This window comes from Parasteatoda tepidariorum, chromosome 7, assembly GCF_982258835.1.
Source record: "Parasteatoda tepidariorum strain Cologne lab strain chromosome 7, Ptep-v5.0, whole genome shotgun sequence".
NCBI classification, from domain to species: Eukaryota; Metazoa; Arthropoda; class Arachnida; order Araneae; family Theridiidae; genus Parasteatoda; species Parasteatoda tepidariorum.
The window spans coordinates 52,035,742-52,060,426 of record NC_141761.1 but is presented as its reverse complement, the minus strand read 5'-3'; the positions used below and the strand labels follow the sequence as shown (position 1 = coordinate 52,060,426).

Below are 24,685 nucleotides of genomic sequence, written 5' to 3'. Positions count from 1 at the left end.
AGAATAACTTATTTGTTACGCATAATAATGTGCTTTTCATTTCCAAACAAGTGCGAATAAATACACAAGAAAATATGGTACATACTGTAAAGTCTCTCAATAAGTGCCTTTGTGTCACATTACTTTGAGTTAGCTAAGAGACTTAAAAAAAATTTCGGAAATACTTAATTATTATAAATTTCCTAATCCTTTATAAACAACTTAATTTTCATTAGAAAAGAAAGTTGCAATATATTTAATAGATATTTCATTCATATCAGTTTAGTTATAATAATTAATTTAAAATAAAGAGTTTGAAATAAACCTAAATGACAGATTTAGACAATTTAAAAATTGAAAAGCTTCAAATTGATTGCTTAAATGAGGTTTACTTCTTTATTTAGAAGTAGCACTTATTTATAGCAGCATTAAATTAAATAAAATGTCAATCAAGATTGAGATTATTTTCTCTGAAACTTTCTGATAGGGAGTTTCCTAAAATGTACAAATTGAGTAGTCTACTGAAAAAAAAAGGGGGAGGGGAAGAGTTGGCAGCTTTGACAACCACATTTAGTATTGCCTTTAAATTTAAAAAAAAATAGTAAAAATTTTTTTTATTTTTCTCTATAATGCAGCCTGTGGTTTTAAGTCATTGCTTCCATCTCTTAATAAGAAGTGTATAATTTTTAAATTTGTTTCAAGTTGCTTAGCAAACTCAAAATATTCAAATAAATAATGATTAACAAAACAAAAACAAATACAAATGGTAAAATAGCCTGCATGAATAGTGAAACAAAACTAATACAAGCATTTTAAAGAAAAAAATGTACAACATCAATATGTCACATAACACTGTTGAATCATAAACACAAAAATTTCACGCTTGCTCCCTGAGATACTGTACAACTTTCTCTTACGTGAATTTTTATAACCATAATTCATACTCTTAATGCACACAAATCACGCAGACAATTTGAGTCAAAAAAACACAAAACAACAAAATAAATACTAAAGCCAGGAACTCATTGGATAATGTAATTACCCATTAAAATTAACACCTTAAATTAAAAAAATGCTCTCTGGAAGCAGCTTAAAAACCTCAAAGAAAAAAAAAGAGAAAATTCAAACTTTTTAACTTTTTTTTTATAGATAAAATCAGAAATAAAAGCTTGGTAAATAAACGCATAGTTCAAAATTTCTTTTAGAACATTAAGCTAGAATATACCTAAAGAAACTAAACCATATTTTAAAATACAGTAAATTAGAAATGCAGAGAAGGGAAAATTTGAAGGAAATTTAAAAGAAAAATAATTTCCTTACAAAAAAAAAATTATGAACGCTTACATTTCTATCACAAAATTTAAAAAAAAAAAGTTACTGTAATTGTTCCTAAAATGTTTCAACTAAACTTTTTTCTTATATTAACATTTATAAATTAATTTCATTAGGAAATTTAGATGTCAATAATTATTTTTATATTAAAATTTCATAAAAATTACTATCTTCATAAATTACAATATCGTTAAAATTCGAAAATGAAAATTTCTAAATTTCATACTTGATCCATTTTTTAAACTAAGAAAAAATCATGAAAGTTTAAACATTAAACGAAATAATAAAACTTTAACTACTAATCAACAAACTTTCAATGACTTAATTGCGTATTAAAAATATAAACATTATTGAAAAATAATTCAAATATCGCACGTAAAGTACCTGTTTTACCATTGATATTTATGCATTTTACTTCCCAATCGTTATGAATTAAATTCATGTAAATAAGCAACCCTAATAACAATGAATACTGATGTAATCGAAATGAAAACAAACCTAATTCGTTATTTGATTGGAAGACATAATGGAAAAATTAAAACAAAATGACAATTTGTATTTAAATTCAGCCAGGCTAAAAAAAAATTTTTTTTAGATGACAAGATATGAGTGGAATACAGTCTATTTGTAGAATTTAAAACATGAAATAAAGCTAAAAGCACTAAGTTACGTTTATACTCAAATCGAAATAAGTATTCAAAATAAAAATGGCATCATAAAATCCAAAGAGATAACAATTTAAAAGCATTGTTAAAAAGTCAGAATTAAGAAACTTCTTATTTACATTATTCTACATAATCACAATTAAAGGTTAAGTCACAGCTTATATGCTCCAACAATAGACACGAAAACTTTAAAAACAAGAACGAAAAAAAAAGAAGAAAAAGAGATTGACGCTTGTTCACAATGTACATTTGATTATGAGAATTAGAGTCACTTTACATAAGTGTCTGTGGTTGTGGTGACAGCCAGTGTTTGATCAGAAACTGTACAGCTTAAGTCATTAAGAGTTCAGAAATTTTTTTTGGTTGATTTTGTAGAAGTCGTCCAAAACAATAGCGAAGCAGGGGACAAGAAAGACTATTCTGAAGTAATCTTCAGTCGAAGGAAAAAAGATTCAGGTGTAGTTTGGCAAAAAAGCTGCTTCTTTGAAAGTCTAGAATATCACTAGTTTTGAACACAACACATAAATTAACATTTGGTTCAAAGCCAAAACAAGTTTTTCTTATGTTTGTGTTTTAGTATACAAAAAGGCACAAGGGGTCTTTTTCAGGCGATTTGTCCGCTAATGGCGTTTATTGGAGAATTTATGAGCATATAGTACGCCTTGGTACAAAGTGCCATTCACTTCCATGCTAACCATCAGGGATCCATCTTCTAAAGATCTTCCGTCAGGATCTGAAATAAAAATACGAAAATTCAATAAAAAATTTAAACGAAATTAATTACCTATACTAAAATAGTGAGCAAAATGAAAGACAGAACACTTTAATAATTTTTCATTTAATGATCGGATTACCTCATATTAAGATGCAATCTTTATGGTACCATATATATATATATGGTCTATATATACACATATATTAATTACTTTACACTCGTGATATCTCTTAGTTGCCTTATATGTCGCAAAAATTATATCCGTGGAAAGCTCTATTTAAAATAAAATACTATTAAACTAAAAATAAAGCCAATGCAGTAGCAATTAGACGTCAACCTTGGGATGTAAAAGCATTTTACGCGATTAATTTTTTGTTGTTTATGTATTTCATTATTCAATGATTTTCTCAATCATTTTGTTATTCTCTTTGTTGGTTTGCTTGAGTGCGATATGAAATAAAAAAGTTTGCACCTCAGCCAAAGAATATACACAAAGACATTTGCAAACCCAAAAAAGAAATATTCAATACCCAAAAGGGAAATATTAAATGCCCAATAGTGGAATACACATCATAGCCAAAGAATATGTGTACTCCTTTCTATGTTCAGTGCTGCATCGCCTCTTTCTTTCTTTAAAAATTCTTTTTAACGATTAATTTTAGAAATTAAAACTATATTTTCTTTCTTCATACTTAAAATACAATATGTTAACAATGTATTCTTCGAAATACGGTGGGGCGACCTATCTATTGGAGAAAAATTTGAATATTTTACGAAGATAAATGACAAAAAGAACTTACGTGAGCTGCTAGTGATTCTAATATTTGTGCTGGGCATATTTAGTGATTTTGGTGGAAGCCTGTCATCTTCCATCTTCAGCCTCTTTGGATGAGGTGTTTCATCATTCAGGTGAGGCTTACGAGAAGCCATGTTCAAAGGTTTGTGGTCCCGCCGATCTGAATTCCGCGTTTCCAGATTCAGGGCCTCTTGCTGGGGCATAGCCATGGGATTAGGTGTGGACGGGACGCTATTGCAATTTTCCTCATCGCCTGAAAGAAACGTAAAAATTTATTCATTTTGAAAAAAAAAAGCGTTATGAAATAAAAACTACTGAAGTAAATATTTTCAAATGCAAACACGTTAAATGGTAGATAAGATAAGAGAGCTGCGTCATTCCAGTATTACTCATTGACGGAAAATGTTTAAGCATGTACAAGAACACAAATCGAAAGTCGAATAAGTCGATCAGTAATTTTTACCCTACATCATTCAGTAACAGTATGAAATTCAACTGATATAAAAAATGAAAATTTCAGAATACGACAGAATACGAATGATATAAGATAAGGCTATAATCTTTCGAATGATTTGAAATACTAGGATGCCGTATAATTGGAATAATAATCATGGATAATGGAGTGAAACATTCAGAATTCTAACATAGTTGTAATTACAAATATAAAGGGTAAAGAATTATTAAAATAAATTAGGTATTATTAAACTTTTACTTTGATTTTTTCGATGAATTTTATTAGTTAGTCAACATCTTCAATACTTCGATACAATAATCCCATTTGTAATTTTATGCATATTTCAGAAAGTTTAATAGCTATGGTATCTTCCCCAGTTCAGTAAAAAAATAATAAAAACATTATTTCAAAATAAGGTGCAAGGTAATTATAAAGGTATTAGTTAGGTATAAGATAAAGTACGCTGATTAAACAATCATTTTTATCGTTTCTAATTAATAAAAAATAAGCAAGTAAATTTTATATTGCTTAGTTAATTTATTTCAAGTTTAATAATTTTATACAATTTATTTTATTTACTTAACACTAAAAAGACTGTAACTTAGTGCATACCTATATTGCCCAAAAGCAGTCAAAATGACTGAATTGGGGGAAAATAAATAATGTGTAAAGAAATTTGTTTAAAATTAATTTTTAATATTTTTTATGTTATTTACAGTTACATAGCAAGTTATTAGTAAATATTAACAATAAAAAAAATTATATGTTGTACAAAAAGACACAAAATTCTACGAAATTGTGTCATTATATACATCCTTGTTTTTCCAATTGAAATTAAAAAGCAGTCAAAATGACTTCCTTGGGCAATCTAGTGTTAAAGGAACAAACTTTCCCTTAAAAGGATAAAAGTGAGAAAAAAATATCAGTATACGATAAAACATAAATACTTAAAAAGAAATCTTTTTCTCATTATGATACATGAAAATCTTTAATTGATTGCGTCTTCTTCTGTATTGATAAGGATATATTGTCAATTATCCAGTTGATTTTAAACATAGCTATGATCAATTAAAAGGAATTAACGCGACACTTATTTACTTACGTTTTATCATAGCTGCCAATTCTTTTATGGGAGTCTGTATGCCTAAAATACCATGAATTATTATTTAAAATTTGAAAATAAGCACATTAATACAAATAAAAATAATAATTTGAATGAAGATTTCGTTTACATTTCCAACTGCTTCCAAACATTTAATTCCTAAGAATAAGAGTAAAAATAATGTATCTTATAAGTAAAATACATTCTTAACTAAGCTCAGTCAGTCTAATTACAAATAATGAACTTTTTAAATAGATAATAATTTCATAATTTCAGGATATTTAGTATTAGTCAAGGTCATTTAAAAGATAACAAATAAAAATACAATAAAGTAAGTAAAAAATTGCAAGGCTCATTATAATGTACAAAAAAATATTTATATAAACTAAAATAAATAAATAAATAAAAAGTGCCAAACATCAATTTGTTTCTGTGCAAGAAAGGTAAACTTAAAAAGGTACAACAGCCACAAATGGATTGAATGTGCCTCAATGTGATTAAATTTAAAAAAATCTACTCAATATAAATTATATATAAAAAAAATTACAATTTTAATTTATTAATTTATATTTCTGGAACTATAAAGTATGACATCAACATAAAGAAAACGTCTGAAATGTTTATATTTACAACAAACGATTATTTATTCTTTATGACATAAATTAGGGAAATTTGATAAAATATTTCTCTCTTGCCAAAAGCGGAAGAAAATTAAATTTAACTTGGTCTACTAAATTTACTTATAATAATCTGAAATTATAAAAAGATAAAAATAAAAGACAGTTTAAATTTTTTTTTTCTTCGAAATTTCAATATTTAGAGCAAACGATTAAAAGTTCTTTATTAAATAAACTATGTTGAATACATAACTTAATTTTCTTAAAAAAAAAAGAATTAATTTCCGATTTATTTATTTTTTTTTTCGAAAATATAATACTGAGAATGGACGGAGAACATTTACACTGCATGTATTTCAATTTTTACAGACGTCGAGCACTTTTAGAATCGGTAGCAGTCGTCGGTAATACAACTTGATAAATTTAGTGGAACAACCTTTCCAAGGGCGAAATCATCTCCTCCCATACGAAATTTAAAATTCCAAAACAAGCTTTGACTAAATAAGTAATATATGAGGAGAGATTTTATTCGAAGCAACATACACAAGAGTCAGCGGGAGTTCCGAGGCACTTTGACATACGAAAAATAGCTGCTGCTGAGTGCAGGTAAGTACATAAAACTGAATGGTGCACATAATTATCTTGGATCTCTAAAATAATTAAGGATGAGAATGCATATAAACGTGAAGGTAATGCAGAAAGTATAAGGGGAAAGGGGAAATGAAAAAAAAAAAGAGAATTAACGGGGCACGTTCAGGCAGATTTGTAGAATGCAGAGAATGAAAGGAATAAAAAAGAATTAAACAAAGCCCGCCTCTCCATTTAATGAAACGCGGTTTCAATTACTTCTTTTACTCCGGCCAACTTTCGCCAAAGATTACTCATCAATTAACAAAACTATTTTGTTGGCCAGCTTTTCTATGTATAATCCAGAACAAATTCAGGTTCATTCATCATTTCCAATGCTAAGCAACAGGATGCAGGTTTCCCCTGAGTATGACATAAAATAAATTGGGTGCACGACAGGCTCTGGGTTCTCATTTTTCAATTATCAATCATCTGAACGGCGCTGCCCAGCCGTTCTTTCTCTCTATTTTCAACACATTTCTTTCATTTTGAGATCGCGAGATGGCGCTACAAGTCATAAGAAATTGGAAAAATGAAGTCTCAGTTCTAAAAACTTTTCCGAAACTTTCTGTTAAGTCAGAATTGTTTTGTTACACTTGCATTAAACCATAAAAGTTTGGAAAATATATTGTTGACTTATGCATATAATTTAAAACCTACTACACATTTTTTTTACATAATAAATTGTCATGCCATGCGAAAAAAAAAAAAAGAAAATTAAAATCTACCCAGTCACCTCAGCTTTCATTTACCAGAAGGTGCAAAAAAATTTGACGAAGTACCAATCAATTTTGAAATCAAATTATGATTATGTGGGATCGGCTTTAAATTCTAACATAGAAAAGAATAAGCATTATTGCCTTTCAAAATTCCCTCGCTTTTTTCTAAAAGAGGGCGCTATAAGCCATTTTGCTTTTAGGGAAAGCGCTAGAAAGTGACAATAATTTAGGCTTATCAATTCCTATGAAGCAAAGAAAAAAATATATATTCGACAGTTATTTACTAAATATTTTAAACGTACCCAAATTATGAAAATAATAAAATCACGTTAATTAAATAAGTTCTAATTATAATTGTAATCATTTTTTCTTTTTTTCTTTACAATACCCTTTCAATAACAAATAAATATAATTTTTAAAATAAGAAAAATGGAGGAAGAAGAAAAAGAACCAATGTTGGCTGTAAATTTTTTTTTTTAATCTAATGTGTATGATGTCTTAATTAGCAAAGCAAAAATTTAAAAGTGTTACAAAGTATATATAATATGTATGTAATATATATCTTTAGAGTCTTCTTGCACAATACATTATTTTACGATTCTATTTATAAAAATGCGTATTTTTTTTTCGAAATGTGTCCACTAATTGTACAAAAACGATGCAAAAGATAAAAAATATGATTTTTTTTAACACCAGGTGGCAATAACGCAAGACTTTTATGGTGACCGTTTGAAATGGCAAATGAAACGAGTGAGCTTTTTCGTCGTCTAACTACTTAATAGCACGATGCAATCATATTCAATTTACCCAATTAAGAAGAATTTTGTCGTTTTATGAGAAGGCGAAACCTTTTCTGTGTCGCATTGCACCCAAAAATAAAGGCCTCGTCCACGTGTGTCTGAAGCTGTTTTAATTGAGAAGAGAAGTGTGAGTGGGCTAATTACTTTATTTCTGTGAAAATCAGGATTGTTGATTAAAGAGGGAGAGCAGCAGAAAAATGAAATGATGAAAACGCTCGCGTTTCGGATCCCAAAAATGTCTGCAGAAAGTTTTAGAGCGGCATTTGTTATTCTTTCTGGAGTAACCTCCCCCCACCTCCTCTTCCCTGATATATATATATATACACATATCCACACACACACATCCGCTTTTCTCACAAATGCTTCGCTTTTCAGAAATATGTAATTAGATATATGAAAATTCGGGAAAATTTAATTAGAAATTAGCCGTACCCCGCCGCCAGTATTCAAATTAGACGCACCAACACACATACATACACACACACTTGAAGAAAAATATAATTATCTCTTCTCTAATTTTGTGCATTAAACGATCATTAATTTTCTACTTGTGCTGTTCTCTCTCTCTCTTTTCTTGACGCTTGGTGCGATTAATGGAACTAGCAGTGACGAAAATATATTGTTATTCTTGATTAACATGCGCGAGATACGGGTTTATAAAGTTATCTAATTAGGCACATAAATATTGGCATTTCTTATTAATAGATGAGAAAAGGTATAGGACGGGGTGGGGAAGAAAGAGTGAGAGGACCAATCGCGAAAGAGTTTCGGTGCGGAGGAAAATTTTAATTTTTGGATTTTTGTAAAAGGGAGAAAAGGGTTGAAGGCGAGAAAATGGGTGAAGGTGGTGAATATTCGTCGTCTTGTGAAAACTGAATCGATAGGGGGGTTATTGCAATCGTTCGATCGTTAACGCAAGCCGTTTAGAGGGTGTTTGGTCGCGAAACGAGGTGAAAATGAGATAGATAAATTCATGAATACCCCTGATTAAAAGGCAGCCCGCGTAATCTGATAAAAGTTTTTGCTCTTCCCTTTACTTTTCAGTCGGGGTTACGCATTGTCTTTCTTCGCGTCTTAACTTTCCAAAAATCTTTGCGCGCAACTCTCTTCGTCGCCTGACAATTTACCATTAATTACTCTCGGACTTTTCAAGAAATGGATAAATCTCTCTTTTAGCGTGGCTTTTATCGACAGATCAATAAAGAAAAGTCAACTTGACTAGAAGGATTGGTTTCACTATATCAGAAAAATAGATATATTTATACTATTGGGTAATAGCCAACAAATATTAAGAAGTTTGTCAGATATTTTTCTTTTTTTAAAGAATGTAAACAATTATTTTATCACATGAAAAAAGAAAATACGTACATATTATGATACAGACATCAAGTATTGCCAATTTTAACAAGAAACTTACTAATGCAAACGATAAATTTCAATTCATAATCAATAGTATTGTTGCAAACGGTTCAAAATACTTATCCAGCTTGCAGGATTTATAAATATTAAAGATTGCGTTTGTAATTATTAAATAGAATACGAAGAGTTAACTAGGACAAAACATTTATTACAAATAAAACAGGTAAGAACTAACGACAAGCATATAACACAAACGTTCCATGAGAATTATAAACAAGCCAACTGATGCCACTCACAGCTTTCAGAAATAAAGTAACTAATGCCGCGGTGGCCAAGAGTATCATTTTCTACAAGTATATTGCTTGCAAGCTCTTATATTGTAAAATGCCAAGACATATTAATGAATTCACAATAAAACTTAAGAATACATGCTATTACTTTCACTGTGTTCGAAAGGATAATTGTATATGCATATAAAATAAGAAATGTAATGATTAAAGAATTAGACGAGAAATTTAAAGATAAATCTGTCAGCGATATTTGAAAATATTGCAACACTGCGTTGTTTAATAATTTCCATGTAAGAGGAAAAATCTTGTGGAATGGGCTGTAATTTAAAAAGTTTAAAAAATTTTCAAATAATATAAATATTTATACATTTTAAAGCAATGGCAATTCCTTTTATATCGCATGTATAATAGTAAGTTCGAAGTACCTTAAAATGTAAGAATGCACATTACGTAACATCTAATATATATAATTCTCTTACGTGGCTCCCAAATTTTGGCTGTATTTCTTTTCCGCCGGTGGCAACGTTTGCTTTGTTTTCTTTACGTTACTATTTCTCAAACACGGCGAATCGACCAATGATTGCCGCTAAAAATGTCACATGCCAAATCTAGTTGAGGTGACTCAACATATAGCGCTTTTAAAAACGGAAACTGAAATAACCAGAGAGCATCAGCTGCGGCAATCTCATAATATTAAGCCAGGCAGAAGTGAGTAGTCTTTGTCGATAGATCTCTATTTTAGTATTTTGTCGAAAGCGCTTTTTTTCACGAATTTATATATTACGAATTTATTTGACGATTTTTGATTTATATCACGAATTATACTATAGCACATTTCTATTAGATTTAGCGAATTACATGTCATTTATTTGAACTCAAATTTATTTTAATGACTTAGTATTTACTAGAAAGATGTAATTTTTTTTTTTTAAAAAAGTTGTTACATGGATTTGAATGTTTGTTTTGAATTCTTAGAATTTTGTACCTAAGTTAGTAGCGAGCGAAGCAAACCATATAAGATTGCGTAGCAATTTTCGGGGGTTGGCGAGCGTTAGCGAGTAGGGGGCGCAGCCCACTAGTATCTAATAATCTTATGAAGTTACTTACATCGCTACTATCCATTGATAGTGAATCCTTTGAATAACACGAAAAAGTCATGCATCAAAGCAGAAAAAAGTCAGTGCACTGACTACATATTTTTTGTTTTAAAGAGTAATTAAAAAATAGTATTATCTTAATTTATTTATTTTTATAAAATATTTATTCCATTTGTATTATACAAGTAAGTAAATCACAATAAATACCATATACTACTTAAGAGTGACGATTTATTTATGCAAAGATTAATTTTTCTTTCCTCATTTCCGTGAATTGCTAATCCTTGAACTTATTAAAAATTACACAAAATAGCACTTTTTGTCGGCATGCAACAAAGGAAAAAAATATTTTTGTCAAAGTATTCATAAAGACGTTTAGCTTTTCATTAACGATAGAAAAATTGCAAAGACAATAGACAAAAATAAGAGAATCCAAAAAAAAATATATATATATATATATACAAAAAATACTTCAATAAATTAATAAAAACTAGATATTTTTCAGGTGAATGCCGATTAGTCTAAAATTTTGCACTTTCTTTCGAAAATCTCGATAGTTAATCCCCTAAAAAGATTTTGAGAAGGGAAAAATAGCAAAATGAGGGAGAAAAAAATTTAACGAAAAGTTTGTGCATTATAAATCAACTTCTTCCAAAAATCCCAGGAAAACGACACAAAGGGAATTTTATAATAACAAGCAGTACAATGGGGATTGGAAACCCTTTCGCAGTCAAAACACAAGTCTTTTTTTTTCTCAACCCCTTTTATTGTTACCATATTTTTTTTCGTTTACTCTGACGAAAAACCATACAAGTAAAAATACTAGGATAATCTCTTATTAAATTTTTATACACTTGTTGAAAGAAGTTAACGGCTTTACATACTAATTACAGCATGAAACGCATTTAAAAATTCGACGTTCTCGCAAGGGGGAGGGGGTAAAAACGAAGCCAACACACGCAAAAAAACAAAGAGGAAAATTAAAAGGATAGTAGGGGCTGAAATTGATCTTTTGGTTATTTTTCGATAATTTTTCTTTCTCATCCTCAAACAATAGGTCTGAAGTTTCTTATAACTATTTCTTTAATCCGGGATTCAATTAACTTTTTGCAACTCCCGACAAAAGACGACGTGAGGGGGTGGGATGGAACGTAGCGAATTCAATAGCAGAAAAGGGGCAACAAGTTGCTACCGCTCCTTCCTTAAGTTTTGATAATAATAGTTTTCTTCCTTTTTTTATGCCTATAACAGTAAGTATTTGTCGATTTTTTCTAAGTTTTCTTTTTTATATTTATTTTTGATAACCAGAAAATTATTTATAAAATAGGTTGGTAATTTGAAAAAAAAAAAGAAAAAAAAGATGTAAAAATTATCTATGAAATAGGTCGGTAATTTGAAAAAAAAAAAAAAAAAAAAAAGAAGTAGGAATTTTTTTAAATCTAATTATAAGATATATAAAAATAAAATTAAAACAGAATTTTTTTTCCAACTTTTAATTCATTTACTTTTTTTAATAAAGGAAAAGCTGTAAGCATTAGAAATCTTTTTAAGTGGAGTATTCAAAGAAATAAATAAAAAGAGCGATTAATTTCATTAACTCTTTAGATGTATTTAGCAAAATTAAACTGCAAAATGCTAAAAAGTTGCATAATTGGTAGTGTTTTGCAGCATTATTGAATTGAAAACAGTCAACATAATGTGCACTGTATCGCAAACGTAATCATACTGAACAATTAAGAGCACATTTTACGCCTTCAAATATAAATGGCAGTTAAATTTTTAAATGATTGGTTAATCAGTTCTTATCAAAAAAGGCAATTTTTATGATTACCGACATGTTAATAAAGTTTTGCTGAAAATCGTAACCAATACCAATTTCAAATTGTGAAACCAAAGTTTCGAAGCTTAATATTTTTTTTTTAAGTAAATAACTTTTAAAAGTAACTAATGATGAGAAATAAAAACCAATTAATGTATTATTACATTAATGATCTCCTTCACTAAAACTACTTCTCCTCTTTGAAGATAAAATAGTTTAAAATAAAACTAACAAAAAGAAAAAAAAATTTTAATTCGTATCTGGATACCGATGTTAAAATGAGAAATCGAGATTCAAAATCAAAATTTAACAACTTCATGTAGTTGATTCCTGTTTTTTTTTTTTTTTTTTTTTTTTAAATAAAGCTTAAAAATTAGGTAATTTAACATAAACTGATGGTTAAAAGCTAAAATCAATTTTAGTAATTCAAGGTCAATTTAAAACTATTTTTAAAAAAATTTTATCTACGCATCTGAGCCACATTCAATCTTATCTTCGTATCAATCTATTTTCGTAACTCTGTTCTATCTGATACCGATTCCGAAATGAGAAATCGAGATTTAAAGTCAAACAATTCAAAGTTAATTTATTTTGCAACTCAAAGGTGATTTATTCTATTAAAATAGCTCATTTAAAGTCTCTTCCCATTGAAGATAGCTCAGTCAAGAATAAAATCATTAAAAAGATTTTTTTTTTTAAAAAAGTCGATAATTAATGTAACTTAAAAAAGTGCGATACACAGCCAAAATTGGCAGGTAGAACATAATTCAAATCCCAAGATAATCCAGAGGACCACCTAACACCGAAGGAGTGACCGTCACGATAACATAGGTGCCCTTCAGGACCTATACTAATTTTTTATAACCATTTTCATTTTTATTCCCTTCTTTTAACAACGAGATCCGTGATTGTTGATGGCTCTGTGAAGACTATGGCCCGTTGACGACTTTTCTTAATGTTGCAAAACAATAATTGTTTCTTTCTCTTTTTTTTTCATCCTCTCTCGGTAATTTCAATCGTGGTTAGATTCTCGCCAACCCTCCTGAACTCTGTATCCTTTTTTTTATTCATTCCATGATTATTATTTTCATATCTATGAAATTAAATTCAAGCGCGTGTTGACGAAGAATTTTATCACGTTTATTAAATGAAAAGGGCTGTGGTGGAGAAAAAAAGAAGCTGAATTTGACTATTTTCGTGACTCGATTGGTGATTTTTATTCGTTTATTTATTTCCATCGAAGGTTTTTTTTTTATTATTATTATTCAAGTTGGACAATAGTGAGATTAACACATTAATGCCGCCATCAGAATTTTAGAATTCGGTTGCAGTGATGCTGCACGATGTAACTATCACGTTGTTACTTTTTCTTCTCACCGACAGAATCTCGTAAAGACGACACCTGTAATTTGGCATCAATGAAGTATTCCAATTATGTTTTTAAAAAAAATAGACTTAAAATCTCCATAAAAAGATAATAACAAAATTAAACTTAAAATGAAATCGTGAATGCTCGTCCCTTTTTCCAACACATTAACTCATTCTTTTCTCTTTTGGATAACGTGATGAGAATCAAATTTTAATTTATTTTTGAACATTAGGCTTAAAAATGGAATGAAATTTAATAAAGAGAAATTGTCTATTAATAATTATATACTTTTTTTTTACGTAAAAGGGAGGAAAAGGATTCCCAGTAATGAGCTTAGGGCTGTAAAATACTATTGGTCATAATAAATTAGATTAGAAGGAAAATATTTATTAGATTAGATAGAAATTAGATGGAAGAAAAGACTTACTTCATAAAAAGAAAAGATTTAAAAAAATAAAAACTAGATATTTTAAGACGCAAATTTTCCTAAACATGAAGCTATAAAGTTATACGACACTGAATTAGGAAAACCTCAAAAACGGATTTAATTGAAGTTTTTTTTATTTAATAATTTTGTCTCAATGTGTCATTACTTCTAAACAGAATAATAAAACAAGTTGCCTGCTTGTGATTGAAACATTAAATTATTAAATGAAAATAAATTATTGAATGAGTAAAAACGTAAAATATTAAATAAAAATTAATTATCGAATGCGTGTAAACAACATTAAATTATTAAATAAAATTCTATTTATTTATATTGAATTAACCATGGATAACTAAACATTCTTCAAATAGACTAACTTTTATCAATTTTAAGAATTCTGGATTTTGCAGTAGTGCTTGTTCATTTTGTATGTAAAGATTAAATTGTTTCGCTTATCTATATAGTAAAAAAAGAAAGAAAAAAAACTTTAAGCTTATTTTTAATTTGTAACACTAATTTAAGCTTCAGAGTCAACTGATTTAGCTATATAAAATTGAAAAGAATAAAGATTATTCAGTATAAAAATTAAGCTATTACTCCTTATTACATATATAAATTAACCTTGCCTTTTTCAAAAGTTAAGATAAAAAATGAAAAGAGATCTAAGAAAAATTAGGTGAGGAGCTTTAAAAAAAATAATAATAAAATCAAATAAGCTTTCGAAAACAAACACAGTTGCTATCTCAATTCAATCAGAAAACATCACTCAATGGTGGGGAAGGCACTGTTTTTTACCTCCATCACCTCCCTCTCCTCCTCCTAAGTTTTTTGAGCCCCCGAAGTTCAACATTTTTTGACGATCAGAAAGACTTTATACACTCCTCCCCCCTTTTTTTACCCCCCAGTCATCAACCCGAAAATGATTTATCGCCACAATGCATGATGACTGAATATTTCTCACAACCTACTCGGAAAAAGTCAAACATTTCCCCCTCCCTTTCCACTATGAATCCCTTCAAAAAATCTCATTTCCAACCCCCTTCCTAAATTTGAAAACATTTATAAATCAAGCCAATGATAAATCCCTTTTTGTTTCACGAATATCCCCCCCCCCCTCCTGATAAACAATGATAAGTAATTTCAATCTATAGAAACATAGATCCTTGTTAAAAAAGAGAATCTATATTAAAGATAATAAATAAAAAAAGAAGTTTAACTGGTCGGAGATTTATCGCATTGCTTTTTGGAATGAATATTTTGTGGCCAACACACTTAAGAAATGAGAGGTCATCCCATCCACAGTCACGCTTTTTCTTTTTGTAAAATTGAAAAAATAAACCCTACGGGGGTCGACCGCTTAAATCAATGTTGTACTGCAATGTTTCACTTTTGAGACAGCTCTATCAAAAAAGAGTGTCATTCGATAAAACAATATCCGATACCCCCCAGCGAGGTTGACTTTTAAAAGTATTTCAAGCGTATGGGACACTTAGAAAAATACACAGAGGTGTTTCAAAAGTTGTCGAAAGATTTATCTCTGTCTGCTTGAAGCATTTCAATTAGAACAATATCCTCAGCTCAGCGAACAAGTGAGATGCTGCGTTTTATGCCGTCGTTTTCAAAAAGGTCCAAGCACAAAATTTTGAAAAATTAAGGATGAGTTCAAAAAATAAAATTGATTAATTAAGGCGCATAAAATTAAGGAAATTCATTTACTGCATTTTTATTAAGACACAATTAAATTTTCATTTTTGAATCTAAGTTAATTTCGAATTACAGACGATCTTGAAGAATAAATCGTAAATCCAACCATTTTTGGGGATATACTATTTCTATTCTCTCACCCATTTGTTCTAAAGGTAAACGGGGTAAGGCTCGAAGGCCTAACGGAGGTAAACTGTTCCTAAAAACTGACAGATTTAATCAAAAAATTCATTCTTTAGTTGTGTGCAATATATCATTCTAGAAAAATCATAGATGCACCACTTTTTTTAGAAATGATTTTTTGTTCTAGAAAAAGTAAAATCATCCGATCTTACCTCACTAGTGGGATAAGACACATGTTTACTTTATGGGAAACTTCAAGCACTAGAATTTTAGTGAAAAAATAGAATCTATTTATGTTATATGACAATTTAAGGCAATTATGCATGTAATTTACATGTGATTGAAGGAGGGAGGGCAATTGTTCTGGCACTCAGAACTGCCGAGGGCTTGATCAAATTTCTTTACAAAAATAGTGTTTATTAATTAGTTTTTTACAAGATAGTTACAGAGAATTTCTTTTTATCTATCGAAAAACTACAATTTTGTTTAAAAAAATCTTAAGAGATTCCACAAAATATAAAAATAAAGCTTTAAATTTTGTACTTAAAATTTAAAAAGTTTCTAGCAATTTTTAAATAAAGCTCTGAAGGATAAAGGTTTTTCTCAAATGATACTATTGAAGAATGCATTATTAAACAATTTTATTAAAAATGACAACGGTATTACGGGATATTATCTCCTATAAAAGTATGTTTTCTTTCTTTATACTATCTCATTTTGGTGTACGGACAATTATTGTATTATTGTAAGGTATTATAATTTGTTATTAACTTTTGTCTTATAGTACAAAAAGAAATTTGTGGAAAATCCCTTACTAATATAAGCTTCCTATCAAAATTTACAAAACTACTTCGGAAATCGCCCGAAACTTTTTAAATTTTCAAGATATGGAAATCGGATTTTTTTCATCAGATACAAAATACGATTAACTACAAAAAATTATAAAATAATTCTCTAAGAATGCTATGATATTTTTTTAAATTAATTAAAATTAAATTTTCCTCTTTTAATTAATAAAAATGTTAAAAACTAAAATTGTCTTTTCCATTATTGTAGGGTACATTATATTGTAATAATAATAAAAAAATCGTATGAAAATTCGCTCAATCACCTCATCATAATCACGAGTCAAAACATGCCCATAGTTATATTCGAATTTCCCGAAAAGAACGAAGTCTATTTTACGTTCCGAAAGTCCCCCATTCCAGAAAGACTAAAGAAAAGAATTTAGTATCTGTGCGGCCATCAGAGCTGAATTGCTAAAGGATCTAATGACCACTACCAGCGGTCAAAAGTAGCTACTGACCATCATCGCAATGGTCAGTTGTAACAGTAAATGTTCGCAGAAGGCATAGAAGCTATTCGATTATTTGATTATACAATTGTAGGAAAGTTTTCTAATGGCAAATAGCCTCACCTTAAAAACATCGCGTATAAAGGGATCCTAATGTGACAGCTAGTATTCGTTCTTTTCAGCAATAATGCAAGGGGGAAAAAAGTTTCTTTGCTTTCAAATATAAGTCATTTGGAACTAAATAACGATATATGTTTTGTTGTTTTAGGCAAATACACAGAAGAATTACTTAAAGTTAAGAAAGAAGTCAGACTCAAAGATAGTAGGAAAAAAAATGGGAAAATAAAAGTCGCATAAAATCGACGTAAATAATTCTCTTACATTTCCTTGGAAACGCCGCCTTTTTTTTTATGATCGTCCTCATAAGACATCATGAAAAGCACCTAGAGATGAAGAACCGCGATTGTTATGACCACAAAACGATTACGCATTGTTCTGGAAAAGAAGTAAGGATAATAATAATAAAGAAATGCGCTTTAAATTAACCATCACGATAGGGGATTTTACGTTTACGTCTTCGATTTATGTGTCAGTGATGATAAGGTTATAAATAATCTTCTTATTTATGTAGATATATATATAGATATAAATATATCTGAAGGAGGGAGGGAGTTCTGATGGTCCCTCCCCCTGCAACTGTTACAGCACGAAATTTCATTCCTCATGACAAGTCCGATAATAGGCAAATAAAAGTATTATAACTGTCTGGATTACAGTTTATGGTTTGAATGCACGAGTTGGCTATGAATAACTTTTTTCTCCATTTAATTTTCGCCAAATGTTTCGTTTTTTTTTTATTAGTCAAATATGCTGAAAGGAATTCGTTTAAAAACTAGTTTTGCTATAAAATAGTCGGGGGGGGGATGCTTATTGCGTTACTTTATGACGTATGTAAGCTTATTGATTAATATCCCTTAAAGGATTTAATGTGTATTCATACCAATTGTTGGGTATTTGAAACACTTCCCATACGCGTTTTGGTTGTTAGCAATAATTACCTCATTTCTAGTAAATGAAATTAAACAAAATTTCCTTCCTAGAGAAAAAAAATAAACACGTGTAAACTTTATTGTATATGCATGTGGCATGAAAAACTTATTTCACAACTAAAAGGAGGAAGCATTCCTTCAGTTTTGTGTATTTTTGTTATTGATGCAACATTTCATTTTATTTCATTTCAATCAACAACTATGAACAACCTCATTTTTAATAAATTAGTGATGGAAAAGCACACCTTTCTTTGAAAGGGGTAGAGGGAAACGTATTAAAAAAAACTCGCTAGCTCTAAGATTACCTTTCATATGAAATACTAAATGTAAACCTTTAACTAAACTTCAATACTAGCTATTTAATTGTTCATTGCTTTTCATTTGTTCTGATATTTAAATTTTAACAAACTTATAACTTTGTTCTTGAAATTCTTTAACATTTCAACAACAAAAACTGAAGCTCTTACTCTTAATTATGGGAATTTACTCATCAGGATTATATTCTACGACAATTAATTTTAGAGATAGAGACTAATGCGAGCCAAAAAAAAAAAAAGATGCCCCAATTTTTCAAATTTTTTTTGTTTTAATTCAAGTAGGTCGATAATAAATTAGTCTCGATCCATGGAAATGTGACCTATTAAAGTCTCGGCTAATATCATAACAATTATGATTCTCTCAACAAAAGGAAAATTCAAAAACACACTAATTATAACAGAAGAAAAAATTAAGATAAACATTTTAGAAACTACACTACAAAATTGGTGATCGATGATTACTAAGAAATGAAAACATATTTCATAAATAAATATTAATTAACTATAAAAATTTCCTCATAAAATATTTGCTTATGTTTTATATTATAATTTTTTCACTTTGCAGTAATTTTAAACCTCCTAAATACAAATTAGGGTTACACCACTAACCATTCATTTGATTTGTAAAAGACACAAATTGAAAACATTTATAGTTCTATATTTGTATTTCTTTCACTTATTTCAAACAAATAAGCAGAACTTATAGGTTATGTTGTATTTGTTAAATTGTAGAAAAGAAACAAAAATTCACCGTATGCAATTTTGGCGAGTATCGGAAAAATTACGACAAATATTCTACAACGCAAAACTAGTCGGAAATAATAAACTAATGTGTAGTAATTCAGAAACCAGCCTTTCTTTTTGAATAATCTAACACTATATGTTTTTATATATTTCTTAAGTATTTCAAACAAAAAAGCTTAATTTAAGATTATGATTGAAGTTTGGGATTAAAAGTAATGATTGCAATTTTGAAAGATGTTGAATTCGCTGTTTCACGTTTTTATTTATTTAGGGATAACAAAAAAGAAAAAGAGAAAATTACGACAACAGAAATTATGATGGTAAAAATCAAAATTTCAATTTATTTACTTAGTTTTCAAACTTGTTAAAATGCAACCGTTAATCTTATTCAGAAATATTCCAAACTGAACAATTTAAAAGCTAAAACTAAGAACATATCTTTTCGAGGTATGTCGTACAACCTGAAAACTAAATATGACGAAAAAAAGAAGAAAAAAAAAACATTTTTTTAAACTCTAACAAAAATATTTGGAATGAGCTGATAAGGAAATCCTTATCTTTGAACTAATAGGTATGCATAACATATCAAGTTTGTATTTACAGTGAAAAGCAAAACCGTTGAATGCGCTGTGGTAAAATTGAATAAACCATGACAACAGAAATTTTGATAGTAATGAGATTTAAACCAAAATGCAGAAAGTACGTTCAAATTTAAAATTCCATCTAGAAATATTCCAATTGAACAATTTAAAACAAAAATAAACTAATAGCTTTTCGAACAATCTCTTGCACAACCTGGAAACCAAATAATCAAAACAAAGCCATTTTAACAAAGTTTTTCCCCTAATCATTAAAGACCTATTCGTAAAAGCACTTCTCATAAATAAAACTTTATAAAAACTCGATTATTATTTATATACCCTGGACGAAACAATACATGCCTTGTTCCGCTCTGAAGAATGTCAACAATAGAAAAGTAACCAAGTAGACAAAAGAAAAGAAAATAAACAAAACCCCTAAAAAGGCAAATGAACAATCCACACAGATGTTTCGTGATAGGGTGTATTATAATTTTCGAAAACTTCGCTTTTACATTAGGACATTAATGAGAAAGGAAGGTATGTTCGTACATCAAAAGCTATTAGTTCGATTAAAGTCGAAAGAATATTCAGATGCATAAATAATACAAAAGGCAATATTCATTTTTTTTTCCTTGCGTTATTAATGCTGATAACAAAATTCATTTAGTCTTCGATAAACTAGAACTAAACTTTCTAGATATAAATTTAAAAGGTTTCTTTATTTTAATATATTCGAACATTCGTGCCTATATTCATTTTCCCGCACGTTTCAATGCGAAGACATTTTGCAGTAGAAACAACATCGATTTGATATTGTGAACTGAATCAAACATGTTTAAAAGCTAGATTCATATAGATTGGACATATCGCTATCTAAATACACGACGCTATTTCTCGTCATTTAAAAATTTATTGACGAACGATTTTATAGCTATTTGCTCCTACCGTACTAGTTTTCCAAAAATGTATCAAGAAAAAAAATAATAATTTTCGAAACGAACATTGAAAAAGACAACTTCGGTTGGGGAAAAAATAATGAATAAATAATTGATATCTACAGGAATGAAGTAAATAGAATTCAATCGATGTTTCGAGTCTCGTTAAGGAAGAAAAATAAAATAGAATTTGTATGTACGTGCGATATTCGGAAATAAAATTACGTTATTAACTTTAACGTCCAATTGGTGCACTTAAAGCATAAAAAATGAAACATAATTCGATTTTGAAATAAAAGAAAACTGTGTAATTCTTTGTAAATAGGCTTGAATTACATAAATGCTATTCATATTTCAGCTTTTTTCTACAGAAAAATAATAAGTTATTTATAAAATGTGTAGATGTCTTTACATAACATTATTACATTTACATTATCTAATAAGTTTGAAATATTATTTGAAATAAAAAATTTTTTATTTATTTTTAAATACATAAAATCTCATTTCCTCACTCTTAACTCTTACCAATAAATACGAAAAACATTATTTCTCCCTGAAAAATACCTATATTTTTCTCGTTAACATTTTTAAAACAACCACTTGTAACGTTGTTTCAATGATTTAAGTTAATTTTTTTGGTCTTTAAATGGGTTTTATTATTTAGCTACAAAGTTTAAAACTCATAATTTATATCAATCCTTCATTCGTAGCAATGTAAAATGTTTCATATTGATGGTACTATAATTTGGACAGAAACAGTGCACATGTTCTAAGAACATGTTTTCTGATAAACTGCTAAGCAAATGTCAATAAATTTCGAGAAGAAAAAAGAAACCGATTAAGCTAATTAAATAACATCCTTATTCCCTTATTTTAATTTAGGAAGTCAATTTACTTTTCAAAAATGTTTATAAGTCTTTAATTTCTTTTTATGGGAGAGTTGAGAATATATATTATTATTTTAATTTTATTTATGGGTATAAACATCAAAAACATGCACTCACTATTACAGTGGAAGGATTGATTCTAATGTTTCTGGTTATAAAAGATACTTTTGCTCTGAGTATAGCCTATTTATGGAAGATGACCCAAGGCATAATATTGAAAAAGGTATTTTCTCAAGTGGATTAAAACAATCATTTATGCATCAATCAGTACTAAAAATTACATTTAATAAAATTAGTAGCATAGCTACCAATATTTCAAAATTACATTTATTATAAAAAAAATATTAATAATATTTTTATGCTAAAGAGTAATACAATAATAATTTTTTTTTTAAAGGTAAAATGGAATAGGAAGCCCAAAAGAATAGGGGATGGATTTTTATTTTTTAAAAAACTAGTTTTTTTTAATCATTGCCCCTAAGCTTCCATGATTCAGTAAAGAACATTAAAAATTGCGCCATATTTTCTGCACACTCGTTCAAAAATCGCCAGAGAAAGCGTAAAAGTAGTAGAAATCTCTACTTTTATTTCGCTGTATCAGATTTCTGAAAAAGTAAATTTTACCGACGCAATTACCGTAACGTGGTGAGGGTCGTGAGAGGGTGCAGAGGTAACCTTAACCTTCACGCACAACCGTAACGTCAAAACACCTAAAAATAAAACGAATAGAATATCGCCAAATTCTCATTAACAAAAACTTCTAAAACCTCCCCCCATTTTCTTCTGCTTCATTGTTTATTTTTAGGGAAGAGGGAAAGAGAGAATAAGGTGAAATCGGGGGCCCCTTTTCTTAATCTACCCCCATTCACTCGGCTCCCCTTTTAGTAAATAAAAAAAGGATGAGTTTCCAACTCAATCCCAGAATAGTAGCGGCGGCAGGTAAAACACCGAAACCTGTGCGGCGGAGAAAACAAATCCAGTGCTATTACGAGGAAAAACGAATCAAGTCTACTTGAGGCTAAAGCTTTACTATATTGTTAGATTGAATATCAATTTAAGAAAATCTATTAAAATTGGTCCGATTGTTGCGTTTTATATTAAAATATAAATTTAATTTCTCTAAATTAATTTGAGAACTTAGTCTAAAAATTAGAATATCAGTTTAAACAAATCTATTAAAATTCATCATATAGTTGGATTTTAGGAAGAAAAAAAAAATCTATTTAAGTTCATTTAATTCAGTTAATTCGTCTAATTGTTAGTCTAAAAATCAGAATATCAGTTTAAGAAAATCCATTATTGTTGGGTATTAAAATAAAATATCAATTTAAGCTCACTTAATCTAGTTGATTCGCTTTATTGTTTGTCTAAATAACAGAACTTCAATTTAACCAAATCGATTAGAATTTATCATATAGTTGGATTTTAGAAAGAAAAAAAATTAATTTAAGTTTTTAATTCAGTTAATTCGCCTAATTGTTATTCTAAATATCAGAATATCAGTTTAAGCAAATCGATTATTGTTGGGTATTAAAATAAAATATAAATTTAAGCTCACTTAATCTAGTTGATTCGCTTTATTGTTTGTCTAAACATCAGAATTCCAATTTAACTAAATCGATTAGAATTTATCATATAGTTGGATTTTAGAAAAAAAAATTAATTTAAGTTCTTAATTCAGTTAATTCGCCTAATTGTTATTCTAAATATCAGAATATCAGTTTAAGCAAATCGATTATTGTTGGGTATTAAAATAAAATATAAATTTAAGCTCACTTAATCTAGTTGATTCGCTTTATTGTTTGTCTAAGCATCAGAATTCCAATTTAACTAAATCGATTAGAATTCATCATATAGTTGAATTTTAGAGGAAAAGAATCAATTTAAGTTCACTTAATTCAGTGATTTCGCCTAATTTGTTAGTCCAAATATAAGAATTCTAATTTAACTAAATCAATTAGAATTGATCATAAAAATATCAATTTAATTTCATTTAATCCATTTGACTCGCCTTGTTGTTACTCTAAATACCAGAAAAAACATTTTTTAATTTTCAGTAAATCCAGAAGATTTTAATTACGGTGTTCTGTTTTGTTTTGGTTTTTTCTGTCTCAAAGTGTGAATGGCACACATTACCTAATACTAACTCTTTAGATACTTCGGACTGTATAACTTTATTGTAGAAAATTAGTGTACCAAAATACAAGTATGTAGCAAGTTAAACCCTATCACTGCAAGAAAAAAAAAAAAAAAAAAAACAGTAAAAAGTAAGCAATTTTTTAGTTTTTTAATACCTAGTTAATCTGGAAGATCAAGTTTATGTGCCATAAAATCATATAAATTATAATTTAAAATTTACTAGTAAAGCTTACATATAAGATGTTTATTAATGTCAGAAAGTTTGTACCGAATAAAATCTATTCAAAAACGCGGTACACCACTTTTGCACGAACTAAAAGCGTAGTATAAAAATGCATATTTGAGGCCCCTCAAAGGATTTCAAGGGCGAAAGAAAGTCACGTGGGGGATTCTTTCAACTCCCCAGTGAAAAAGAATGATTTCCCAAAAATAGATTTACGACTCAAAAGAAGACAAGTTTTATTTCAACTCGAGAAACTAAAATCAGATATTTCAAAGTTAATTGTCAAATATATTGCTTTTAGGGGCGATTGTATGACTGAATCATGAAAACCTAATTTACACAAATTCGCACTTTTTATTGGTAAACTTTACTTAATTTTTTTCTAATAATTTAGACTCCTTTCAATAATTTCAGAGACGTTTCAACAATAATGTAAATAAGGTTATAAGAGCAAAGAAACAAGTGACCATAGATGCAGACATTTTTTATTGCGTTTTCCAGTAAATATGAACTAAGTCCATA

The 24,685-nt window shown here is 28.7% G+C and overlaps 1 protein-coding gene across 8 annotated transcripts in view; it reads right to left on the bottom strand.

Annotated features, from left to right (window-relative positions):
* Positions 1 to 1,532: 1,532 nt before the first annotated feature.
* LOC107452032 (AT-rich interactive domain-containing protein cfi-1) overlaps positions 1,533 to 24,685 on the bottom strand; it is a 255,777-nt gene continuing 232,624 nt past the window's right edge. For 4 of the 8 annotated variants that reach the window (XM_043039632.3, XM_071183474.2, XM_087167838.1 and 1 more), the window contains 3 exons: positions 5,044 to 5,085; positions 3,492 to 3,740; positions 1,533 to 2,709 (listed from right to left, as the gene is read on the bottom strand). In XM_043039632.3, the coding sequence (XP_042895566.3) occupies positions 2,597 to 2,709; positions 3,492 to 3,740; positions 5,044 to 5,085 (404 nt within the window). In that variant the 3' untranslated portion in view covers positions 1,533 to 2,596. The remainder of the gene's footprint in view (positions 2,710 to 3,491; positions 3,741 to 5,043; positions 5,086 to 24,685) is intronic. The other 4 variants (XM_071183473.2, XM_087167841.1, XM_087167839.1 and 1 more) reach the window with 1 other exon arrangement.